At 38.9% G+C, this 27,500-nt stretch overlaps 1 protein-coding gene across 2 annotated transcripts in view; it reads left to right on the top strand.

Moving 5' to 3' along the window:
* The window catches only part of Hr51 (Hormone receptor 51), a 433,291-nt gene that overhangs the window by 121,455 nt on the left and 284,336 nt on the right, over nt 1–27,500 (top strand). Inside the window, exon 1 of one of the 2 annotated variants that reach the window (XM_067772892.1) lies at nt 2,286–2,372. The exons of the other annotated variant lie outside the window; for it this stretch is intronic. Within the exon in view, the coding sequence (XP_067628993.1) occupies nt 2,363–2,372 (10 nt within the window). The 5' untranslated portion in view covers nt 2,286–2,362. Of the gene's footprint in view, nt 1–2,285; nt 2,373–27,500 lie in introns of those variants that run through there. 2 annotated transcript variants of the gene reach the window in all.

The following is a 27,500-nucleotide window of genomic DNA, read 5'->3' as shown; positions in this document are numbered from 1 at the left end:
AATGTACAATTGAAGCTCACGCTGTGTATATAATGTTCGGTTACACCCGAATATAGACACTTTTACTTGTTAGTGTTAGGAATATTAATCCTATACAAGTGATAATTATTATGGTAATTATAATGTATATTTTATAAGATGCTGTTAAATAGGTATGAATATTGTGGAAAATTTTTCTATATTATTAAATTTGTACATTTATTCTGATTCTAAAAATTCTAATACAGTTAGTTTTTCTTCATGCCGTTCATGTATAATTCTAGATAGGATTTTGGTTTGATCTTTGTAAATTATGTTATCTATTGTTATATTTTCGTTAAATTGAATGAGTTTTATACCTTCTATTTCATTTCCTTCTACTATATGTTTCCCCGTTACTAAAATATTTCCTTTTTCAAATATCTGTATCGGTACATTATTTTCCTTTATAAATTTACATTCAGCATTTATTTATCCAATATTTGAGTAGTACAAGAATCTTCTGAATTTTGTTCACATATTATTTGAGAGATAAATTTTTTATAATTTTTTATTCTAATAAACTTAGTCTTACATTTTGCGATTCTTTTGTCCATTAATATTTTTCCTTTATATGAAGATAGAGTAGCTATTTCATATCCTGTACATTTCTTATCTACTATTGGGTATTTATAAATATATATATACATCAGAATTATGTTATTTTCATATTGAATGACATGTATATCGGAATATTCTAAAATATTTATTGTAGTTACATCTGTTTTTTCGTGCTGTATAATATTTCTTACATCGTTTAAGTTTAGTGAATTAGATAAAAAATTATTATTTTTGCTAAATTAATTGAGGTAATTATATTATTTAGTTCATTATAAATTTCTGTTATTATTGTAATTTCAGATAGTCCTTTTATATTAAGTTTCTCTAATGTTTTCTTAAGTTGATTATTTATTATTCTTTGCTTGTTATTGTTTTCTAATAGTTGATTAATTCGAGTTTGTACTTCTATCCTATCGTCGTGGCCTGGCGTTCCTATGGTCCGTTTTAATCCTGTGCCTAAAAAATCGAATGCTCTTTTATTAATTCTAGTTATAATTTGTTTTTTAAGGGTTTCAATTTTATTCATTGATATCTTAATTTCGAGATTCTGTCCTAAATTATATCCGTTCTTTATTATATTGTCATATGGTTCTAGTATTCGAGTTATATTTGATATGTGGTATAAATAATCAGATTTAGTAAATACATACGTTGGATCCAAAGATTCAATTAATACATAATCCTTGTTTCCAAAATTAGTTATGTTATATGTAATTGATGCATGTGTTTTTATTATTAATAATACGATTGTAAAGGTTTTCATTTTTAAGGTATTCGATTATTATCTTTATGTATTATTTTATTCTTAATGGTCGTAATAGATCTTCCGTTGTCAGTTTTCAAAATATTTTTAAGAAATTTATTCTTTGATTTATCCCTACAGTGGGTCTTGGTGTATATCACGTCTCCTTCTTGATAAGTGATGTCTTTAAAGTTTCTTTGTTGTGAATTGAGAATTTTGTCCTGTTTAATTTTTCTTCTATATCAGGATACCCCTGTTGATTAAAAAACACGTCCTCGGGTTTATATCCTGTGGTTGAATGTATAATTTTATTATATTGTTTTACGGCTTCAGATATTATATCCTCTTGTTTTGATTTGTGTTGGTTTGTTAATGAATTTGTTATTTCTGCGATCGTGCTATGCAACCGTTCTACTTGACCGTTAGTCAATGGTGGTGTAGTGATATGTGTTATTTGAGTCTTTCTAATATCATTTTCGTTTGAATACTAGTATAGCAAGCTTCGTTATCGCTGACTAATGTTTTAGCGTTTGGAAAAATTTGTGAGACTATTTCGTCGAGTTGTCTATATATACCTTTTTTTGAATATATATATCAATATACATTAATTTATTCATGTGAAATGTATCTATGTGTATATGAGTTCCTTCTTTATTTGGTATTGGTGTTTTTCCAAAAGGTATTTTATTTGGGCGACTGTCGTATTTACAGGTTTTACATATCTCGCATTTTTTTGCTTGAGCTTTAGTCATTTCTACTATATTGGGCCAATAATATTTCTCATTTATTTCTCTAGTATTATTTTTAAAGTTTCTATTCGCTCGCTTATGTATTTCTTCTACAATACTAGTACGTCTATCAGTGTCTGTTATATCTTCGACTAGTGAGTACGTTATAATGAATTTTACGGCGGGAAATTCTTCTAAGACCGGTTTTTCTATTAAGAATAATATTTCTGCTGTCGTGAAAATTGCGTTTACTTTGTTTGGTTGTATAACCTCTTTTAGATTATGTTTTAGCGTTTCAATTGTCGTGAAGTAAATGGTGTGTCGTAAGTTATCAAATATTTGTTTAGTATGTATCTGTATTATATTATTTCCTCCTATTATTATTTGATTACTAAAATGGGTTACTGATTTATTTATTCTCTTAATTTGTTCAACTGTCTTGTGAATGTATCGAATCATTATCAGTGGATTACTGATTAATTTTTTGACGACTTACAACGTCAGATATCACATTTTGGGGCCAGGTTTGTAAATTATCTTAGCTCCATAATCTTCTATTTAAATTTCCCATCTTTTGAGTTTATTATTTGGGGTTTTCTCTGATATAGAAAATATTAGTGATTGGTGATCAGTATAAATTGCTAAATCAGCTATTGCATATAAATAATTTCTTAGTTTTTGTAGTGCCCATACTATGGCTAACAATTCTCTTTGATTCGTAGAGTATTTTTGCTCTATTGGGCTTAATGTTCATTATATAAAATATATTGGTTTTTTAATTTGGGACAGGACTGCTCCTATTGCAAAATTGCTTGCATCCGTAGTTAAGTTGAATGGTTTATTAAAATCTAGTTGAAATAATTCTACCTGTCCTTGTAGAGTTCCTTTTACTACTTCAATCGCTTTAAGAGCGTTTTCTCTGATTTGATAGGTGTTTTTTCACTTTTATTTTTATTAACAGTTCCGTCTTCTCCTCTAAGAAATATCGTTAAGGGCTGTGTGTAATTTCTAATAAATTTCCTATAATAACCTGCTAATGCTAGAAAAAATCGGAGTTCTTTCAAATTTGTAGGATTATGGTAGTTTTTTATAGTTTCAATTTTTGAAGCGTCCACTGTTACTCTTTCATGTTTTATTATATGTCCTAAATATTCTATACTTTCCAAAAAGAAATGAGACTTTTTATTTGATATTTTCATATTAGAATTTCTGAGTGCGGTGATTATAATGCGGATATGCTCTATATGTTCCTCGGGTGTAGGGGAAATCATGAGTACATCATCAATATAAACATATGCGAATTTGGACGAAGGATATCGTCAATGCATCGTTGGAATATTGAAGGTGCATTTTTTAATCCAAATGGCATTATTAAAAACTCATATTTTGCTCCATTTATACTGAATGCTCTTTTTTCTCTATCACCTTCCTTTATTTTAATCTGGTAGAAACCCGATTCTAAATCTAACGTAGTTAATAGTTTAGCCTTTCCTAAATTTTGAATTGTCATCTTTACATCAGGAATTGGATATCTATCAGTTACGTTTCATTATTTTATTTTTAAAATGTATTACCATTCACCTTTTTGGTCTTCCTAATTCATCTTGTCCTTTTTTGGGTACCGTCCATATGGGTGAATTATAAAGACTCTTACTTGGTTGTATAATTTTTTCATTTAACTTGTTATCAATTTCTTTATTTATAAAATCACTATCTGCACATGGATAAAGATATTGTTTAGTCCAAATAGGATCTTCTGTTCTTGTCCTAATTGAAGCTTCAATTATTGTAGTAAATGGAAGTACTGGATTAGTTTCTTCGTTAATTTTTATTATTTCTTCAATTTCTTTTTTATATTTTAAATCATCAATTGTATAATTAATTTGGTTCATTGATTTCTTTGATTTATCAACATATGCTAATTTATATTCAGAGAAATATATTCTAGTTTTCCTTTAATCCTTTTATTTCATAGAATATTAATTCATATCCTAGCAATAAAATATTTTTTGCACTTTATATTTGATTCGAACCATTCAGAGTTCTACTTTCAAACTGTTTAACAAAAAATCTTTTTCCTTCTTTAATTTCTATATTTATATAATTTTGTGTTACAGCTGTGTCTATTAAAACATTGTATTTAATTTTATTCAAAATAACTTGAAGGCACGGCAGTCATACTCTTTATCATCTAAGTTTACCTCTAATGAGTCCTGGTCATTATTGTCCGTCACCTGATTTATCCTTTGAATTTTATTGGGATTGAAGTTCCTGGATGAGGGTTGATGATCCCTCTTGGTTGGTTCTCCTCTCTGGAAGTTCATTGGTTGTAGTCCTGCTCTTTGTCGATCAAAATTATTTCTATAATTTTGTTGTTTATTATAGGAATTTCTTTGGGGATTGTTATTGTTCCTGTGATTAGTATTTTCATATCTGTAATTCTTATGAAATCTATCCACATCCATGGGTTCTGGTGGACCGCCTCCTACATTTCTTCTGGTATTTGCGAACCTTGTGTTATTCCAAGATTTACTGCTTCATATTGTTCAATGTTTACTCCCCTAGGATTCCTTGACTGCCGGATTTCAGCGGCTAGTTGCCCTAGTTACTGAGTAAGTATATCAATTTGTTGCTGCATATTTGGTTTCAAAAACCTTTGGAGATCGAAAACAGTATTTCTCTTGTTCCTTTTCTTGTCCAGATAGGAATTTGTTCTTCTATGGTTTACTTTTTTATAGCGTGGTTTCTTCGTGATGACTTCATAACAATGAATGTGATACGTTATCAAGGATTAATTTATCATTGTTATTTCTGTTGACCACTTAATTTCTATGGAATGTGATACGTTATCATGGATACAGTGAGTGTACACTATTAACTCGTCTTCATCCAAAGATGTAAGCTACGTAAGGGAATTGAAATCAGCTCTCTTGATATAAAGTTGGTAATCCGGTTGACAATTGCTGTAGATTTGTTCCAAATTACGATCATCAGGAACGTTTGCATTCCGAATCAAGCCGCATAAACTTAAAACGTAATCCTTGAAAGTTTCATTTGATTTTTAAAGTCACGTGTCGTTCAAACTCTGTTAACTGTCGTTGAATATCCTCCGTGTGTACGTTGTCGGTAACGCAGGTCCAAAAACGTTTACGCATTTCGACTACACTCCCAGAATCTTGAATTTGAAAAGTTTGCAGGATACCCACAATCTTGTCCCTATGTAAATATATGAATTTGTTGAGAAATTAAAAATCCGGAGTAATTTCAGTCTTCTTGCTCGCTTTTAATCAAACTCAAAAACTAAAAACCATGGCGGAACCATAAAAGGTGGCAGCATTGCGACATACCTACAAACATAATACAAGTTCCTTGTACTTTGTTTTTGTAAATTTGATGGACTAATATCAAAATTGTACTGCGCCGGAAGTTGATGTATCAAATCATATTAACAAAGTACAAATCAGTTGGTACCGTGCTGCCACATTGTACAGTTCCGCCATGATTAAAAACTATATAATTTTCTTTTCAAAATTCATTTACATTTCATTAAAAGTATATTTGATATCTAAAAATATTTCAATAAACAGGTGAACAAGTGAATTTTTGTAAAAGTATTTCACAGTAGCATCAAGAACATTGCTGAATGTTGGACCAATGTATGTAGGGCTACTTCCCCCCGTTGGCTATCTGCAAATTCGTTTGGAGGATGTAACAAAATAGATTCACCTCTCTCATTCATGCCTGCTTCTAAACATCCGTTTAGCGGTGAGCTAATGTGAGAAGGCGACAACCTGGCTAGGCCACTCTGACATAATCGGTTTAAGGGCTAGCCGGGGGAGATCTCATCGCCAGCGTCTGTACACCTCTAGGTGCGGCTGCAAGCGGGCGTCTGTCTTGGAGCAAGTGGCTCGCTATATAAACGTGCAAGTAATATTTTGACCCCCGCTGAGCGGGTTGTGCGCTGGTCTTGGGGCCCGCCACGTAAAACCATACTCCAATGAAATATAACAACAAGCCTCGGATAAATACACTCTCTATTGATGACGACCATGGCAAACGTTTGAAGGACAATGAATTGAGGGCATGCACCTGGACCGTCCGCTCCCTGAATGGATTGGTGCAGATGCCCGGCTGGTTGATGTCCTCGTCAAAGCAAAATCTTACATCACAGCCATCCAAGAAATGTGTTAGACGAAGCAAGGAAGATAGAAGATCAAAAATTGTGACATATATTGGAGTGGCCATACGAATAAGCACAGTTTTGGCGTCGGATTCGTGGTGGGAGAGAGACTCTGTCGCCAAGTGCTGGCGTTCACGCCTGTGGACGAGCGTCTCGCCGCTATCGGAATAAAAGCAAAATTTTTTAATATATCATTCATCTGCGCCCATGCGCCGACAGAGGAGAAAGACGATGAGGTGAAAGACACTTTTTATGAACAATTAGAACGCACATACGAGCGCTGCCCCCGTCATGATATAAAAGTCGTGGTTGGCGCCTTTAACACCAGGGTGGGCAAAGAAGGTGTTTTTGGCACTACAGTCGGAAAGTTCAGCCTACACAATGAAACTTCTCCTAACGGACTGAGGCTGATTGACTTTGCCGGTGCTCGAAACATGGTCATATCCAGCACGAGGTTCATGCATAAAAAGATACATCAAGCTACATGGCTGCCTCCTGATCGAAATACTCGCAATCAGATCGATCACATTGTGATAGACGGACGGCATGCCTCCAGTGTTTTAGATGTGCGCACGATCCGAGGACCTAACATCGACTCGGACCATTATCTCGTTGCAGCCAAAATACGCACCCGCCTCAACCCGGCTAAAACCAAGGAACAAAAAACACAAGGAAAGCTAGACGTCGAAAAGCTTCAATCACAACAGACTGCCAATGATTTCGCAACTCGACTCTCACACCTGCTCTCTGAGAGCAAAACTCATCCTGAAGGAATACAGGAGCAGTGGGAGCATATCTCCAAAGCACTTCGTTTTGCCGCCGAAGAAAAAATTGGTTACCGGCGGCCACGAAAAAACAACTGGTACGATGAAGAATGCCGCGTTGCAACCGAAAGAAAAGATGCTGCCTACAGGGCTACGTTAAAAGCCAGCGCGACAAGAGGAGTGTGTGAACGCTATCGTGAGTTGAAAAGGGATGCGAGACGCCTTTTCAGGAAGAAAAAAGCAGAAGCAGAAAGGCGTGAGTGCGAGGAGCTTGAGCTGCTAGCCACCAGGAATAACGCCCGGAAATTCTACCAAAAAATACGGCGACAGACGGAAGGTTCTAAGACCGGGGCAAACTCCTGTAGGAATGAAAACGGCGACCTTGTAACTGATGTCCAGAGAGTGCTTAGATTATGGAGGGAATACTTCTCTGCTCCTAAATGGAGGCAGCAATTCACCGCGCAGAGATGAAGAACCCGATCCCGCAATCGATGATGATGGAATATATGTCCCCCCGCCCGATTATGACGAAGTTAGAATAGCAATAATCAGATTGAAAAACAATAAGGCCGTGGGCGCTGATGGATTCCCTGCGGAGCTATTCAAGTACGGCGGCGAGGAGTTGGTAAGGCACATGCAGCAGCTTCTTAGCAAAATATGGGCGGACAAGTGCATGCCCGACCTCCGGGCCGTTCGAAACTAAACGAGGTTTCAGACAGGGTGACCCCCTATCGTGCGATTTCTTTAACTTGCTGCTGGAGAAAATTATACTAGCTGCAGAACTTAACCGCACTGGAACAATATACTATAAAAGCGTGCAATTACTGGCATATGCTGATGACATTGATATCATCGGCCTAAACACCCGCGCTGTTAGTTCTGCTTACTCCAAACTGGAAAAAGAAGCGGTAAAAATGGGTTTGATGGTGAATGAGGACAAAACGAATTACCTGCTGTCATCGAGCAAAGAGTCAGCGCATATGCGCCTTGGCAACCACGCTACTGTTGGCAGCCATAATTTCGAAATAGTAAAAGACTTCGTTTATTTAGGCACCAGTATCAACACTAGCAACAACATCAGCACTGAAATCCAGCGAAGAATCAATCTTGCCAATAAATGCTATTTTGGACTAGGTAGGCAATTGAAAAGTAAAATCCTCTCTCGGCGAACGAAAATCATACTCTACAAGTCACTTATCTTACCCGTCCTGCTATATGGGGCAGAAGCATGGACCATGACAACAGCAGATGAAGCGGCTATGGGAGTGTTCGAGAGAAAAGTTCTTCGAAAGATTTATGGACCTCTGCGCGTTGGCGATGGCGAGTACCGAAGAAGATTTAATGATGAGCTGTACGAGCTATACGCATACATCAACATAGTCCAGCGAATTAAAACGCAGCGGCTGCGCTCGCTAGGCCATGTTATGCGAATGAATGATGATGCTCCAGCCAAGAAAGTGTTTCTATCGGAACCCGCCTGTTACGAACAGCCTGGCAGCATCACCATCAAGAGCTTTTCATTGCGACAAATAAAGCACATCATATGTCGATCGCCGATTGGTTCTTAAATAATGGCAAGCGACAAAGGGGAGAAGTCCGTAATTATTCATGCGGCGTGGCTAGCAACTGGCAAACGGGAGTATGAAAAATCATTCTGAAAACATCGCTTGAAACGGACAGCAGCAAACTAAAAATTTTTTAACCTACGGTAAAGTTTGTCAAATAATTGAAATAAATTTAAAGTATTTAATTGAAGAGTTTATTTATTTGCATACGCCGGGTTCAAGAAATTTAGTTCATTTTTTACAAAATTAAAAAATTTTTATCATAATTTGCTGCCGTTTCCTTAAATATGTCGACAAATACGGAATCGCAAAATCATATTGATGGACATACCGCTGCCAACTTTGCAGCTTTGAATGACACATCTGGAGGTCTGGAAATACACCAGAACGCTGAACGTAATATATTCTCCGGAGAAAATACCACTGCCAATCTTGCAGCTCCGCAGAATACGTTGCCGAGGCAACTTCAAGCAGAGTTAACGTCGGGTGCAAATACAAGTGCGTCAACATCGCTGGCATTTGCGAATGCCAACAACTGGTTTGAACGCAATATATTTTCCGGAGAAAATGCCACTGCCAATCTTGCAGCTCCGCAGAATACGTTGCTGAGGCAACTTCAAGCAGAGTTAACGTCGGGCGCAAATACATGTGCGTCAACATCGCTGGCATTTGCCAAAGCCGACAACAACTGGTTTGAACGCAATATATTTTCCAGCTCCGCAGAATACGTTGCCGAGGCTACTTCAAACAGAGTTTACGTCGGGTGCAAACACAAGTGCGCCAACATCGCTGGCATTTACTTTGGCCACCAACAACTGGTTTGGAGAGGCTACCGGAGAGCAACTACGGCCATCTACTAACGTATCGAGTAAAGTGACCGCCATCAATTCATGTGCACCACCATTGTCCATACATCGTCATGCCAGCCGTAGTGACTCAGTATCTTCCACTAGTTCGCGATCGGTGCAGCTTAAAGCACAAGAATATCGGCGCAGAGCTGAACTACTTCAAGAACAGGGGGAGATACTCAAGCAGAGGGAAACTCTGGTAGTACAAGAACGTGAACTCTTGGATCGCATCGAAACAATATGCTTTGATGATGACGCTAAAGACGTATCAGAGCAACCGCGCGAATGTTCGACCTTGATTCCAGTCAACTTTAATGCGAACCAACCCTTTAAATCGCATGTATCGAATTCAGCATGCGCATCGAACGTAGGTCACCTAAATACAGGTAATGGTGTTTTACCTGAAATTCGGAGAAGCCAACCGGGAGCTATCAACCCACCGGCAACTGACATACAGACATTATTAAATAGAATATCGTGTTTGGAACAACAGCTCCGAATAACATCTGTAACGAATCAGGCTAGCTTTCCTCTGCAAAACTCATCAGTACCTCCTGCTGATCTACCATTCACTACGGCATGCTCCATGGTTTCTCCTCATCGATTAACCAGAGAGCAAATCGCCGCTCGAAGTAGCATCGCTAAAGAAATACCTAAGTTCGATGGCAAGCCATCAGAGTGGCCCCTCTTTTACGCCACTTTCAACCAAACAACTGAGATATGTGGGTTTTCCGATGCGGAGAACCTTTTGAGGCTCCGAAAATCTCTAGAGGGCCCGGCGCGCAATGCGGTAAAGAATCTATATCTGCATTCTTCCTGTGTACCACAAGTCATCTCAACTTTAAGAATGCGGTTTGGTCGTCCCGAACTAATAATCAATGAACTCCAAAATCAGACCAAGGAGTTGCCACTTCCTTCAGAAAGTCAGCTTGAAACTATAGTAGATTTCGCCATCGCTGTGCAAAATATATGTGCAACTATGAAAGCATCAGGGCTAGATAATCATTTGACCAATCTGGATCAGGAGCAAAAACTAGTATCGAAGTTACCCGGACTATTACCGGCGTACTGGGGCATGCACAAGCAAGGTCTAACGAATTGCAATCTTCAAATTTTCAGTGATTGGCTCTTTCAACTGGCACAAGGAGCCAACTGTGTGCTCGTACCAACTGAGCAAACAAAGATGAGGAAACGTGGTTCTATTAGTCACCACACAAAATCGGTAAGCTGTATCGTGTGTAGCGAGGATTGTAGTTCTTTGTCTAATTGCACCTCTTTCAAGGATATGGCGCGACCTCAAAGGTGGGACACTGTACGTCGAAATAAATTGTGCTACAAATGCTTGAGGAAGCATACAGTTTATGACTGTACATCTAATAATACATGTGGGGTAAATGGCTGCACGCGGTACCATCACCCACTATTGCACAGCGAGTCCGCACCTATTAGTGGAAATCATTCGTCTAACGCTACAAACAAAACACAAACGGCTAATATTAACTCTCATAACTTAAGTGAGGGGAATACTTTTTTCCGTGTATTACCTATAATTTTGCATGCAGGCGTTAGCAAAGTGGACAGGCGACACGCACCGCTATGAGGATGACTCCATTATGGTCGACCTAGCCATATCTTCCAAGAATGGAAATGAAAAGTTTCCATTAAAACCTGTACGTTCCGTAAAGAAACTAGAATTGCCTACTCAATCTCTAGACGCTTTGAAATTAAAATCAAAGTTTAAGTATCTAAGGGATATTCCATTGCATTCTTATCACAACGCAGTGCCGCAGCTTTTGATCGGACTAAACAATGCTGCTCTTGGCCTTGTAGTAAAGTCTAAACAAGGTGGTGATAATTTTCCTATTGCCGAAAAAACTAAGCTAGGGTGGACCATCAAAGGCCAGGGGTCACCGCCACTCCAAGTCACAGGACAACATCTTTATCACATATGTGATTGCTCTGAGCATAAAGAGTTGATACAAGTCGTTAAATCATTTCTATGCCTCGACAATTTAGGCGTGGTAGCTAACGATGCAGCTCTGATGTCCAAAGAGGAGCAGCTCGCCGCCCAACTACAAGAGCAACTCACGGTTCGAGTAGGTGAACGATTTGAAACCGGACTGCTTTGGAAGCACCCGAATGTGCGGCTACCAGACAGCCTGCCTATGGCAAAATACCGGGCTCAATGTTTACTAAATAAAATGCAGCGCGACCCTAAACTTTCAGAGATACTTCAAGCCAAAATGGTTGACTGCCTTCGAAAGGGATATGCAAGGCGAATAACACCAGAGGATACTGCCGTCGAAAGTTATTGGTATTTGCCGTGTGTAATCCAAATAAGCCAGGCAAGGTTCGCCTTGTATGGGACGCTGCAGCTAAAGTGAATGGCGTATCACTCAACTCTCTATTGTTCGCCGGTCCAGATCTGACAACGCCACTGCTATCAGTTCTTTTCAAGTTTCGTCAAAAACGTTTCGCCATTTCCGCCGATATTGAAGAAGTGTTCCATCAGGTACGAATCCGTTCTGAGGACCAACATTTTCTCCGATTCCTCTGGCACGAGCCAAGAAAACTCGAGCCAACTCATCTTATTATGTCAGTGATGACATTTGGGTCCAAATGTTCGCCAAGCTGCGCACAATTCGTTAAAAATAAAAATGCAACTGAATTTCAGAATGAGTTCCCTAATGCCGCGAGATGCATACTTGAAAACCATTACGTGGACGATATGTTAGATTGCGTGGACACTGAAGAAGAGGCCGTTCACCTTGCGCTCGATGTTAAACGTGTCCATGAAAAAGGGGGGTTTCATATCCGCAATTTTCTTTCGAACTCGGACAAAGTACTGGAAGCCCTAGGTGCAAAGACGAATGAATCTCTTTGCCTCAACTTTGAAAACGAACTACCAACTGAAAAGGTCCTAGGAATATGGTGGATCGCCTCAACGGACCATCTCGCCTTTAGAGTATCAGCCAAGCACAGGGAGTCAGATTTGCTGATCAATCAATGTCGACCAACCAAACGTGGGATATTAAGTCTCGTAATGACTATTTATGATCCACTTGGATTCATCGGATTCTATGTGGTTTTTGCTAAGATAATCTTGCAGGATATATGGAGATCGGGGTGCGACTGGGATGAACGCATTTCTGATGGTCAGTTCTCGAAGTGGGTTCGATGGCTGAGCCTCATTCCACAAATTGAGAAGATGCGAATTCCACACCAATACACCAGGGCCAGTTTGATCAGCCCACCTCAAATTGAGTTACACACATTCGTTGATGGTAGTGAGTCGAGCTATGCAGCTGTTTGTTACTTGCGCTTTTCAGATGGGAAAGTCGTTGACTGCGCCATGGTTTCTAGTAAAACTAGGGTAGCGCCACTAAAGGTTATGTCCATTCCGCGGCCAGAATTGAAAGCTGCTCTACTCGGAGCTCGTCTTGCAAAGCACATAAAAGAATCACACTCCATCTCAATTACAGCCTCCATTTTTTGGTCCGACTCGAGGACAGTCTTGGCGTGGCTACAGGCTAATGCTCGACGATACAAGCAGTTTGTCGCTTTTCGGGTCAGCGAAATCCTAGAGTTGAGCAATTTGAAGGAATGGCGTTGGGTCCCGACTGCAGAGAATGTTGTTGATGAAGCAACAAAATGGCGTGGCGATCCTGATTTTTCCAGCGAAAGCCGTTGGCTGAAAGGATCTCCATTTCTGAGACTAAACCCAGACGAGTGGCCTATTCAAAGAAAATCGATATCGAACGACATTACCGAAGAGCTTCGCCCACAGTATGTTGGCAATCACAGTGAATTACAATACTTACGACCCATAACGGGTGAGCCTGAACGGTTCTCAACGTGGAATCGTCTCCTCCGCGCCACTGCAAGGACCATCGATTGCGCACGCGCTTGGCTAAGTAAAGTACGTGGTGGCTCTGTTCCACGAGACACACTCAGCTCTGAAAACCTAGTTACAGCTCAAAAACAACTCTGGAAAAGAGCGCAAATGGACGTGTTTGCCTATGAGATAGCTTCATTGTTGAAGGGAAAGCCGATTGGAAAGGCTAGCGATATCTATAAATTGTCGCCCTATCTTGACAATGATAAAGTGTTGCGAGTAGATGGAAGAGTAAAAATTGATGGTCGACAGGATCCTGTGTTGATGCCGCGTAATCATCACATAACGTTCTTAATTCTTAACGATTTTCATACAAAATATCATCATGGCTGTCTAGAAACCGTCGTTAATGGAATTCGCCAGTATTACTGGATCCCTAAGCTTAGAGTTGTGGTGAATCAAATTCGACGGAGCTGCCAACATTGTAAAAACCGCAACGCGCAGCCTCAAACTCCGAGAATGGCTCCCTTGGCCACCTGCCGTACAGCCGATCACTGCCGACCCTTTTCTTATACAGGTGTGGATTATTTTGGCCCACTCTTGGTTACTGTGAAAACAAGCAGTGAAAAAAGATACGTGGTTCTATTCACCTGCCTTACAATACGGGCTGATCATATAGAGATTGCCCATTCGCTATCTACAGACTCGTGTATTCTTGCTATTAGAAATTTCATGGCCCGCAGGGGCCCCCCGTTAGAAATATGGAGTGACAAAGGAACAAATTTTAAGAGCGCGGAAAAAGAACTTAAATACGCATTTTCGCAAATCGACCAAAATCAGCTGGCCAAGACATTCATTTCGCCAGCACCTAAATGGCACTTCATACCGCCCGCTTCACCTCATATGGGCGGAGCTTGGGAGCGGCTGGTACGTTCGATCAAAAGCGTACTTTATCGCATTATGCCCAAATGCAATACAAACGACGAGCTTCTTCGGTCAGCATTAATGGAGGCGGAAATGATAGTCAACTCGCGGCCACTTACTTATATACCATTGGAGCATGAAACAGATGAAGCGCTAACACCCAACCATTTCCTGCTTGGAAGTTCGGCTGGTGTTAAACCTATTGCCGAACCAGTAAATGAAGGTATTGCTTTACGACGTGGATGGCGAACATCTCAAAAACTTGCTGACGCCTTCTGGCGGCGTTGGATCATGGAATACCTCCCCATAATAACACGACGAAGCAAATGGTTCAATGATGTGAAGCCAATCGATATTGGCGACATTGGCTACATAGTTGACCAGAATAGTCCGCGAAACTGCTGGGCAAAGGGGAGAGTGATTGATATACGGAAAAGTCTAGATGGCAGAGTAAGAAGTGTAACAATTAAAACTGTGAGTGGCGTATATGAACGACCTGCTGCTAAAGTGGCTGTTCTAGATCTAAAAGTGATACACCCTGCTGACCAGGATATACCAGGGGGGAGTGTTACGAACAGCCTGGCAGCATCACCATCAAGAGCTTTTCATTGCGACAAATAAAGCACATCATATGTCGATCGCCGATTGGTTCTTAAATAATGGCAAGCGACAAAGGGGAGAAGTCCGTAATTATTCATGCGGCGTGGCTAGCAACTGGCAAACGGGAGTATGAAAAATCATTCTGAAAACATCGCTTGAAACGGACAGCAGCAAACTAAAAATTTTTTAACTTACGGTAAAGTTTGTCAAATAATTGAAATAAATTTAAAGTATTTAATTGAAGAGTTTGTTTATTTGCATACGCCGGGTTCAAGAAATTTAGTTCATTTTTTACACCGCCTATGGAAGCAGAGGTAGAGGGCGGCCCCCAATCCGTTGGAAGGACCAGGTGGAAAACGATTTAAACTCCCTTGGTGTGACCAATTGGCGCCGGTTGGCGGAGCGACTGGCGTGCCTTGTTGGACGGCCATAACCGTTTAGACGGTTAAGCGCCAATTAAGTAAGTAAGTAAGACCGTACGCAATCTTGCTCCAGGTAACGGTTTTAGTCTCCTGTTGACCAATACAGATCGGATTAAGGAATGGGATGCGCCCGTATCTACAGACAGTACACGTTCGGTGCTATCCATATTCCCTCTGACGGTAAGACAGCTTGATTTCCTTCCAATTGGCGACACAGATATCACAGGACATTCAATAGCTGGATCTTGCTTATCCCTTCCAGCTTTATTATTAAGGCCACCCATGCTGTTGAAACCACTAGGATCAAGATTGCAATGTGACCGGGCTTCCAGCATTTGAAGCATTTGATAATATTTCACTCCATTTTAGCGATCCTTTCAGCGCCTCCAATATTGTGTAACCCGGTCTGGCCTTTCTACCTCCACACGGCGTGCTTTGAATGCTGGCTTACACAGAAGTGATGCTGTTTCCTGAATCAGAGCACGTGATATCGTTTCTGTGAATGTAGGTTTTGGATTTGCGTATGTCGCTGGCGTCGTTTCGATATCCCGTATTCCATTAATAAAGCTCTGGATTTTTACCCTTTCTGTATATTCCACGGGTGCGTCCGAATTCGCTAAATGTGCCAGCCTTTCAACATCCAACGCAAACTCTTGCAATGTTTCACCATGCCTCTGGAAGCGGTTCAGTAACACCATTTGGTATATCTGTCTGCCATGCTCGATTCCGTATCGCGTTTCTAGAGCGCTCATCAATGTTTCATAGCTTTTCCGTTCGTACTCTGGAATTGTCTGTAAGATTTCAGCTGCAGGCCCTTTCAATGATACGAATAGAGCTGCAACTTTATCTTCAGCATTCCAGTTGTTCACTGCTGCCGTCTTCTCAAACTGTAGCTAAAAGACCTGGAAAAGAACAGAGCCGTCAAAGGATGGTGTTTTTACCTTTGGATTACTCGCTGAAACAGCTGGGCGATTTAGTTGCAACTCCTGTATACAACCTCTGAAAGCATCCACCTCGGCCTCGATTTTTTTCTCAAACTGAGTTATTTTCTCGTCCATACGCGCTTCGAGTTTTGATGATATACGCGCCTCTTGCGCTTCGAGTTGTACTGTTATGCGTGCCTCTTGTTCTTTCAGTTGTGTTTCCATCTTTGATGTTATACGGTTCTCCTGTGATTCCATCTTGGATGTTAAACGTGTCTCTTGCGATTCCAGTTGGGATGCCATATATGTCTTCTGTTCTGCCAGCCGAGATGTTATATTTGTCTTTTGTTCTTCCAGTTGAGATAACATTTCGCTTGATATTTGTTTCAACACTGCTAGTATCGCGTTAGTGTCAACACTTGCCAATGGATTCGGAGTCTCTATCTTCTCCTCCATTTTAGTCGCTGGCTCTTCCACATCAAGAAGACATACTCGTCCACATTAATTCCTCCCAACTCCATTACCTCTCGCAGCCGTGCTTGAAGTTCGATCTTATTGCCGGTTGTATTCAATCCACGGTTCTCCAACACCCTATTCAGGTGCTGTATCCTTAATTCACATAAGTTTGCCATGTCCAAGTTCTATTCGAAATCTTCAGAATTTATTCAACAATTCCTCTTCTGACACCAATTGTAACGAATTCGCAATTCGGGCAATTCGTCTTATTTGAAACCTTCTGCTTACGTTCGTATCGCTAAACTGTTTAATAAAACACTCCAATAATCTGTATTGCAAAATGGTCTTTATTAGACTGCTTTTGAAAGTACTTCACAATTATAATTCACTTCGCAACTGATAGCGTGTTTAAAAAAACTGATTGCTGCTTTCTCGGCTTTCGCTCCTTTTATACCCTCTGCTATCTCGTTCGCATACTTCTAGGATTGATTTGTTTATGTACATACAAGTGACTGCTTAGTAACGGCTTAGAGATGATAGTATCCCTTAGTGTTGCTAATATTCGTCGCAATATATAATATTCGCAGCACAATTGGGCTGTTTTCCCCCCTACAACACCTTCGTCGTGCCGTTTTCGTCATACTCCTGCTGTTTTGGTTTAAGGCTTGCGGGGCCCTCTTCAGCCTTCATCGGGACTTCTTTTTCCGGGTCTTAAATGCTGTGCTGTGTGTTCGTATGTGCGACTTCGAGCACCATTTGGCTGTTGGTCCTCTTCTAACACTTTCGTGGTGACGTCCGCGTCCTCTACATGTCCCTTTTCTCTAAGGATTTTGAGGTCCTTTGGCTTCGCCCACTTCTAACGTGTTAGGATTGTTATCTCGGGACTTCTTTTCCTGAGTCGCATGTAAATTTTGCCATTACCCCAGGACATTTTGCCATGCGGCGTGTACAATATATCCTCACCCTTCTTGTTTATTTGGAAGACATACCACTGACCTTACTCCGTAGGCCGAGATACAGGAAATAACTTCCAATGGATAAGTGATAGCTTAATTTGTTACAGTATCGAACTCGAATGTCCGTTGGAATGTATGTTGCATTCTGCTTGGCTACATACATTTGAATCTGCGGCCTTTACCATTACTTTCGGTAACGTCTCACGGCTTTTGCCGTAGACTAAACCGGGTTTTTCCTAGCCTCCTACAACTGCAATGCTCATCCCTCTTTTCGCCCATAGTCCGCCTATCAGTCCGAAGTTTCATCCTTAGGTATATTTTTGCGATAACTTTGAATATATTTGAATGAAGGTATTTTAATAAAATTTGACATAGTACTTCTATTGCCTACGGGCAAGGTTGGTGATAAAAATTGGCGTAATCGGTATATTACCACTACTTTTACATATCGATTATTTCCTATAAATAGTTCTCCTCTGTTACGTTCCAATGAAGCGTGATCCAGATACGGATAGAAATTTAACATGCAAATGCAACAACAAATTGATTCATATGGATCACATTGTTGTTGCATTATCATGTTAAATCTCTATCCGTATCTGGATCACGTTTCATTGGAACATGAGGCTCGATATTCTGATACCTGTTTAAGCTATTATTTTCAAACTTGGCTTGTAGGTTGACCACATTGAGCTTACTCAATAAACTTAGAAATTGTGAGGAACGTGCACGGCAACGCCTACTTATTGAAAAGATTTTCATATGCTTTCGCTAGTGATATCTTCAGACCGGTTAAAGGTTAAATTCTGAAATTTGGTGTACAGATTCTTTATACAAGGTTAGTCTGCTCCATCAAAAAAAAAAAAAAAACAAACAAAAACAAAAACCCTAGGACAACCGAGCCCAAATGCGTGTTGGCATATATCGTGTCTCTCTTTACTTTGAAAGATAAAATGCTGAAATTTTATAAATATCAAACAGTTTCGAAAAATTGTGGTATAACTACTACAAAAAAACAAACACATTTTGTTCACTTAAAATTTGTTTATTTATTATTTCAACACGCGCGTGGTATCTCCTTCAGTTGATAGCTTACAGCTAACCATTGTCAACATATGTATATATGGGAGTTTCCACCAGAACATATGGAACATATTGTAACGAATTTACTTGCAAATCCTCTTATTTGCCCTTTTGCTAAGTTCGTATCACTAAATTGTCGAATAAATAACTCCAATATTGAATAATGGAAAAATGGTCTTTATTAAAGTACTTCACAATAACACTTATACTTTGCAATTAGCTGGCTTAATAACCAAACTGATAGCTTAAATGAAACTGACTTTCAAAATAATACTGCTATTGCTCGCTAGATATCGTCTTAATCGAAACGGATTATAGCGCCTCTACCGCTGGTGCTTTTATACTCTTTGATTTCCTCGTGGCATCTTCTAGGCGCTTCCAGAATTTACTTAGTTGCCGCCATATAATTATAACTACAGATGCACGTATATAGCTTCTCATATGCGTGTATTTGTGAACGACACTTCAACAATTACAATTGCATACTTTTGGGAGCATCTCTTCTCTGTATACAGTACCAAATCTCCCGCCAAGAAACCTTTCGAATTATTGTTCTCATGGTACCTGTGTTTCATCGTACTACTCAATACCCTGGTTCGTTCTTCACGCTCTGTTGCTTGGCCAATGAACTACTTCGTAGAGCTTGCGCTGGACGGATTTGCTTTGCATAATCAGTATCGTTCACAGTAGTGCGCTCTGGCTTGAAACTACCCTCGCATTCTTTCTGGGAAATTCGTTGCTTCGGTTTTGTGCGTCCATTAGGTTTTCTCAATGCCAGTGTTTCTCTCGCAGGTACTTTTGATTTTGATTTATTTGGCCCATTCGATCTATCAACATTTGCCTTTGACTTTCGTGGTCTTTGTCAAGTCTTTTCCACCAGTACCCTATTATTGCTGAACCCTTTCTCCAAACTGAAGTTAAGTGGTATATCCTGGTTCTTATAACGCATCACCCTTCTCTGCATATCGATCTTGATGTCATGGTCAACCAAGAAGTCCACTCCCAATATGACTTCATCAACGATCTCTGCCAAAACGAATTTGTGTAGAACCATGACCTCCCCAATTAAGACTTCACATACCACTTCTCCCTGGACTTGGTTATACTCCCCAGTAATCGTACGCAATCTTGCTCCAGGTAATGGCTTTACTTTCCTGTTGACCAAATCAGATCGGATCAAGGAATGAGATGCGCCCGTATCTACAGTCAGTACACGCTCCTTGCCATCCACATTTCCTTTGACGGTAATCCTGCTCGATTTCCTTACAGTTTGCGAGATAGGTATCACACGACATTCAATAGCTGGGGCAAGTTCTCGATCTTTACATTTGACTCGCTCTTGTTTATCTCTTCCAGCTTTGCGTTTACGACCAGCCAAGTTGGAACTACCATGACCGGTGCTGCAATGACGTGCAATGTGACTTGGGTTACCGCACTTGAAACACTTCATAACTCCGGCATTGTTTTGTTGTAATCCCTTCCAAAAGTGTGTCTACCCAATCTGGCCTTTCCACTTCCACGCGATGAGCTTTGTATGCGGGCTTACTCAAAAGTGACGCTGTTTCCTGAGTCAGTGCATGGGATACCGTTTCAGCAAATGTTGGCTTTGGGTTCGCGTATGAGGCTCGCTTCGTTTCGACGTCCCGTATGCCGTTAATAAAGCTCTGAATCTTTACCCTTTCAGGGTATTCCACGAGCGCGTCCGCATTTGCAAGATGAGCCAATCTTTCAACATCCGAAGCAAACTCCTGTATTGTCTCATTTGCTTTTTGGTAACGGTGTTGGAACTCAATTTTGTATAGCAGTTTTGTATGCTCGCTTTCATAACGTCTCTCGACAGCGGCCATCAAGGCTTCATAGTTGTTCCGTTCTCCCTCGGAAATCGTCTGTAGGATTTCGGCTGCTGACCCCTTCAATACTACGAATAGAGCAGCAACTTTATCTTCAGCGTTCCACTTGTTCACTGCTGACGTCTTCTCAAATTGAAGCTTGAATACCTCGAAAGGAACAGAGCCGTCAAAGGATGGAGTTTTTACCTTCGGATTGCTCGCTGGGACAGCTGGGCGATTTAGTTGTAACTGTTGCATAAGACCTTTCAACGCTTCTATCTCGGCATCAATTTTGTCCTCGAGTTGTAAAATTTTTGCATCCTGCTCTTCCAGTTTCGCAAAGAGCTTCGATGATACCTGTTCCGAAATTTTTGTCAACATTTCAGATATACGTGCCTCTTGCACTTCCAGTTGAGATGACATATATGTCTTCTGTTCTTCCAATTGAGATGACATTTGCGACGCCATTTCTGAAATGCGTGCCACCTGTGACTCCAGCTGAGATGCCATTGTCGATGTTTGTACAGATATTGTGCTCGCCACTGTCTGCGGTGTTTCGTTTTTTTCTTCCATTTTTGTTGTTGTTTTGTCGCTATCATAATGAAAGACATACTCCTCAGCATTGTAGATTCCTTTAAATACCATAGCTACACTTAGTCGTTTTTGTAGCTGGGATTTATCGCCAGAAGTAACCAACTCCTCCTTCAGTTGCTGGATCGTCAATTCACTCAACTTTGCCATGTCCAAGTTGTATTCCCAATCTTCGGAATTTATTCAACAATTCCTCTTCTGACACCAATTGTAACGAATTTACTTGCAAATCCTCTTATTTGCCCTTTTGCTAAGTTCGTATCACTAAATTGTTGAATAAATAACTCCAATATTGAATAATGGAAAAGTGGTCTTTATTACAGTACTTCACAATAACACTTATACTTTGCAATTAGCTGGCTTAATAACCAAACTGATAGCTTAAATGAAACTGACTTTCAAAATAATACTGCTATTGCTCGCTAGATATCGTCTTAATCGAAACTGATTATATCGCCTCTACCGCTGGTGCTTTTATACTCTTTGATTTCCTCGTGGCATCTTCTAGGCGCTTCCAGAATTTACTTAGTTGCCGCCATATAATTATAACTACAGATGCACGTATATAGCTTCTCATATGCGTGTATTTGTGAGCGACACTTCAACAATTACAATTGCATACTTTTGGGAGCATCTCTTCTCTGCTGCGTGTACGTACATATGTGTAGACATAATGTTTTATTCGTTTACGTAGATACATAATGATTGGTCTATGGATGTGCATGCAAGGCGCTCCTTAGCATCGGCTTAGAGATGGCAGCACCCCTTAGTTTTGCTAATATTCGTAACAATATGTATATATGGGAGTTTCAGACTCATCTGAGCTAATAAACAAATTCCATCTTACACTATCCAAAAACGTTTACATGCGTTCAAGTACAAGTTTAAAATCGTATTCGTAGTTGCAAGGATTTTTACTGATGGGGTCCTTCTTTTACAAACAAGCTGCGATGAATTTGACATAATTTTTCCATCATTCGAAACAAATCTCAAGACCTTTGGAGCAGTGTATGGCTCACAGTGAATACCTAAACTTTAAAAGACCGCGACCGTTAGTGGAAAAGGGTAAGTAGTTAAATTTTACTTTCTTCCAATTTTAATTCTATGCGTACGTGTCAAACAACATCTAAATATTACAATACCAATTTCATTAAGAAAGGTTAAGCCGTTTAATTCATTCCTAACGTTTTATACGTGTCGCTACAGTAACATTTTGAAGATTTTCCTTGAGACATTAGGCGCGATATCTAAATCTGAATTTTTTTCCATCAAGCGGAAAATGGGACAGATTCAACTATACCAAGTCCACTGATTTTATACAGAAATCGATATACCTGTCGTATTATGTATTAAGTTTAAGGCGAGGAAAAGCAGCTTATTATTTTCTTCACAGCCATATGTGAACTAGATTGCACTATTTATTGAATTAAATAAATGTAGCGTTTTCTAAACTTTGTCCTTACCAATAAATAAAACACAATCATTAACATAGCGACAATTAAAGCTTGGTGGTAAGGGGTTTAGAATATTCCTGCGGTAGGTATACCGGTCGAAGAAAATACCCTGGCTATCCAATCCAAAGAGGTGCGGGGCAGGAAAATCCAGTTGTGATCTGTATAAGAGTAGAAGAAGCAGAGGGAAGTAGGAATGCAGCAAGCGGTGGGAAACGCATCGTCAGCGAGTTCACAAACCCTGCAAAAATCGTTGGATCATGTGGTCCACTGGAGTACTTACCATTATACTCCACTGTAATGCAGCAATGGACCACCTCATGTTTCTACACGAACATATTGTAAGCCGATCATTGCTCGTTTTTAACGATTGTAACCACTACACGAAGTTTATTGCACTGTGGGTACTCCATGGATTACTCTGATGTAATGCGGAGCTGGAGTATATGGTCCAGTCCTAGGACATCGCAATGTTAATTGAACTATATTTTTTGTATGAATTGTGGTTAATTTTGGAGCACTCGGTTGGTCCAAAGCGAGTACTCCATACATGCAGGTATGGAGTATTCGCGATTTTTTTAGGGTTATTTTCGTGATGTTATGACTTGGTTGAACTCGATGACGATGCATTCCCACCGCTTTCTGCATTCCTACTTATTTTCGTAGTGTTATATTTCGTTATGGAATTTTGTTTACCAGCTTGTGCAACAGGTGTCTTCTTGCTTTACTATTTGGCGTGTGTCGTGCTAACAGCTCCTCCCCCCCCCCCCCCCCCCCCCCCTCCCTGAAATTCAAATGTCCACGTTTAAGGTGCTGGATTTTGAAATATTTGATTTAGTCCCTCTATTGCAGCTTCTGTCAGTTGGATGGGCTGCTGCTGGTTGACTTTTTTGAATGATTTGCAGATTTTGTGTATTCTATTAGTTTCGTGTTATTTATGTTTATCTGCTTTAGCAATTGTAGGGACAATATTTCTTCGGTTCTATTTGATTCTGAAAATGGCTGGAGTATAGCGGGTAGGGGCTTGCTGTGCGTTTGTCCGTATTGGAAAATTTTTTGCCGTTGATTATAATTAAAGCGTTGTTGTAGTGTATTATAAATGTGCCGTTAAGGGATGTAGTTTCTTAGTTTATTAAAATTGCTCCTTTAAAGTCGTTTAAAAATAGGATGTCTGGTGAGATTGCTTCGAATTCCGGTATGTGTTGCCTGTTGGTCACTGTGCAGTAGTCCTTACTGAAATCTAAGAAATTATTTTTTGAACATATTTGAATTGAGTTGTATTGTTTACATTTTTTTTTGTATGCCGTAAAAGTTGCTTTTACAGATAAGTATTGATTCGAAATTTATTTTATTAATCTTATTGTTTTTCTTTATTGCTCTAATGTCTACTGTTTTACAAGTTTGCTCTTCTACCCATGATACAAAAAATGGAGGTAGTTCCATTTAGTGTGACGTTAGCTACTTGACTTTTGCGGGGACAATGACAATTTCATCAAAAACAAGCTAGCAGATTGAAAAATGTTACGAATTTTTTAATTTTGATGGATTTCATATTAACAAATACGACTAAATTACTTCCATAATAATTTTAAATACAAAAAAAAAAAAAAAATGAGCCCCATGTCTTGGAAATATTTTAATACGAAATATCAGCCTAGAAAAGAAAGTTTTTAATAAGCTTTTCGAGCTCCCGAAAATTGTTTTGGTGGAAAAAACATGGCTCGAAGTATGCAAAGTAAGGGAATATAGCCTTCTTAAGTGTCCGCACGTTTGCTCAGAACATCTTGCCAAAGCATACACGTTTGTCAATAGCTTGCTTAAAGTAGGTCCTTATAATCCGACACCGCAATTTCTCGATAAATGTTCTAAGTCCACATTTTTTTATTTATTGTATAATTCAAGCGTTGTGCTTTAGAAGGGAATTGTCAAACTATTTTTTAGGGAGAAAATTACCCTGTAGTTCTGCAGGTTAGCCACTAGTTATGAGAGTGTTTTTGCCCGTTGTACGAGGGGTCACCTTGGGACAGTCCCGCTTATACACATTTTAGGATTGACATAGATGCGCAGATTTTGGAGGTACAATTTTTCTCCACATGCCTTGAGAAATATCCACTGTAGCGGCTTGATAATAGGGACATGCTAGAACAAGAGGATTTTTCGCGTATTTTTTTTTCGGTCTAGAGGTCAAGCTGCCATAAAGATATGAGTCATTAACCAATGTATGAGTCATTATCCACTATTTTTCAATAAAATTGCATGTTTTACTGTATTCTTTATCAATATATATGCACATAAATCGTGCTAAAGCATATTATTATTGTCTCAGATGACCATTACGTTTTCATCCTAAACGAAAATTCCATCTCGAAAAACCACAATTTCGCCTTAAACAGTAACGTCATGGCAACGCTTCTGGCAAAGCAACAAACATTATGAAACTTCAAAGATCCCCAAATGAGTGGAACTACCTTCTTTTTTGTATCATGCTTCTGCCGTGGGTAGACTTATGATATAAATGATTATTTTGCCATTTGTTGTTATTTTAATTGGTGAAAACTCTAAAGCCTCATCTAAATTTATAAACGGGACGTTATCTTTTTCGAAAATTTGTTCGGCAATGTCTACTTCTTCACTTGACGTAATGTATGAATTTACTATATTGGCTATAGCCCAATGAATTGCGGCGTATGCGATATTTATAATTTTTCCTTCAAAATTTCTAATTTGTATTTCAATTTCAAAAATGCTTCTATTTCTCTTTTTTTGTCATTCTGCAATTCCTTAGTAATATTGTTTGTAATATCTGTAATTGCATTTATATTTCTATTGCTAGTTTGTTAATAATAACCTGATTCTTATTATTTTCAAGGACGTTATTTAATTTATTCACAACTATTTCATGATCTTCGTGGTCTGGATTTCCAGCGATCCATTTCCAGGCACTACCTATGAAATTTAGTGATCTTTTCGATCTTCCTTCTATTTTTTAAAATGGTTTTATTTAGCTTGACTTGACAGGCAGGCCGCACGGCCGCATGCACTGCTGTCGTGAACGAATTTTGTAATTGAAATTTAAGTACCTTCCCGATAAGCTACAAGCTTGAAACTTGGAATATAGTTCAGAACCCGATGACAATGCAATAATAAGAAAAAACTTGCCGCTAGGTGGCGCTAGGATCGATATATTCACAAAAAACTTATTTGTCGTCCGATTTGGCTCATATTTGGAAAACATATGCATACAAGAATAGAAACCGACCAATGAAAAAAGATCGCCGCTAGGTGGCGCACAGTGGACCGAAACTGAAAAGTTGGGACTTAGGACTTTAAATGTACATTTTCGTATTCTGTGATCTTTTTCCATAATTTATTGTTATATAACATTTTTAGTAACCGTGTTTCATATCGACATACCCTAACGAGCATATGTTTACATCTAGGTAGTTTTTCAAATTTCCAGCAATTTTGGCTTCACTAAAATAATTTTTACTATTTCTCAATAAAAATATGTATGAAGGTCTAACCCAGAAGCTTTCAATTTTATTTTAAAAATGTCTGCAAAATTCGCGAAAACTCGACGAATCTTAGAGGTTGTACAGAGTTAATAGTTGGCCATGAAATCAAAGTGACGCTTAGATTTACTTGCTATAAAAAAGGTTACAAAGAGTTGATAGTAGGCCATGAAACAAAAGTTGAGAAAATTATTGAAGTTTTTGGGCATTAGTGATGGACGATATAGCTATTTTGAGCTATCAGTGAAAATAGATATGGCTATTTTTGAATCACGGCTATTTTTTATAGCTATAGCGATCGCTTTGCAAGCGATTCTATACAGAATATATGATGGGCGTTACAGCGATTTTGAACTATCAGTGAATATAGATATGGCTATTTTTTACAGCTATGGCGATCGCTTTCATTTATCTTTGATAAGCGAATCTGCAATTATTTGTATACTTGGATATAAAAAATGAATGTTTTAAGTTGTTCACCAGAGTAGATTGAATGTTATACATTAATTTAATTTAGTATACAGAATATATGAACCAAAATTGGAATAAAAGGACAAAAATATGTACCTTTTATTGTAAACTGATGTAATGTGCAATTCTAATTTTCTGAGATGTTATGATATATATTATTAGCTGGCTTACGATAATATCTTCAATCTCGTATTACACTCAATGAGATGAAACTAGCTGAAATAGATGTCTATGCATCTTTGTTTTATAAATTTTGCTAATTGAAAATGCTTTGATTTTTAAATGTGAGATGAATCAACCCGAAATAAATCTGTATATGTAACACCATAAAAACATGATTTATTTACTATATTATACTACACCGATGTATTTAGAAATACTCCGTATGAATTCGGCTGCATAATATTTGTATAGTAAAGTGAATCAATTTTAAATGAAAAATACAGAGCAAAATATAGCAAATTCTTCAAACTATTATAAAAATGTTCTTTAGCAGACAATTAGCCACCCACTTCAGTGCCCTAGAAATTAGCTGGAGAATTCAACCATATACAAACCATATGACAAAGCTTGAGTTGCATGCTCCCAAAAAACTTAAATTTTGAGTTAATCTGTTTACAATAAGACGAGTGATATATGTTTCTATAATTCTTTTATTTTTCCATCAAAAACACAAATTTTATAAAACTGTTAACGGCTACAGCCTAGAAGTATTACCTTATAAATAACACATGCATTAGTTTCATGTGCGAATCAGTTTTAGCAAGCGTAAAATATGCTATTGTTTTTTTGTTTATGCCAAAGTCACATCTTATTTCTATACCCTCCTGTGTTTGCCATTCTTTTAAATTTTTATCGTATTCTGTTTCTAGGCGCACAAGTGGACCAAAAACTTTCTCGTATTTATAACCATCTTCATAACGCAATAGAAATTGTGATGGTTCAGTATCTATACCTGGCTTCTCTAAATCATGAAATGTTGCATCAATATTTTCCTTCCATAATTCCTCTAATTTGTTTATTTGTGCTGCTGACATTTGC

This window comes from Eurosta solidaginis, chromosome 3, assembly GCF_040869045.1.
Source record: "Eurosta solidaginis isolate ZX-2024a chromosome 3, ASM4086904v1, whole genome shotgun sequence".
Lineage (NCBI taxonomy): Eukaryota > Metazoa > Arthropoda > Insecta > Diptera > Tephritidae > Eurosta > Eurosta solidaginis.
The sequence above is the reverse complement of the archived record's forward strand: the minus strand, read 5'-3'. Positions and strand labels throughout refer to the sequence as shown.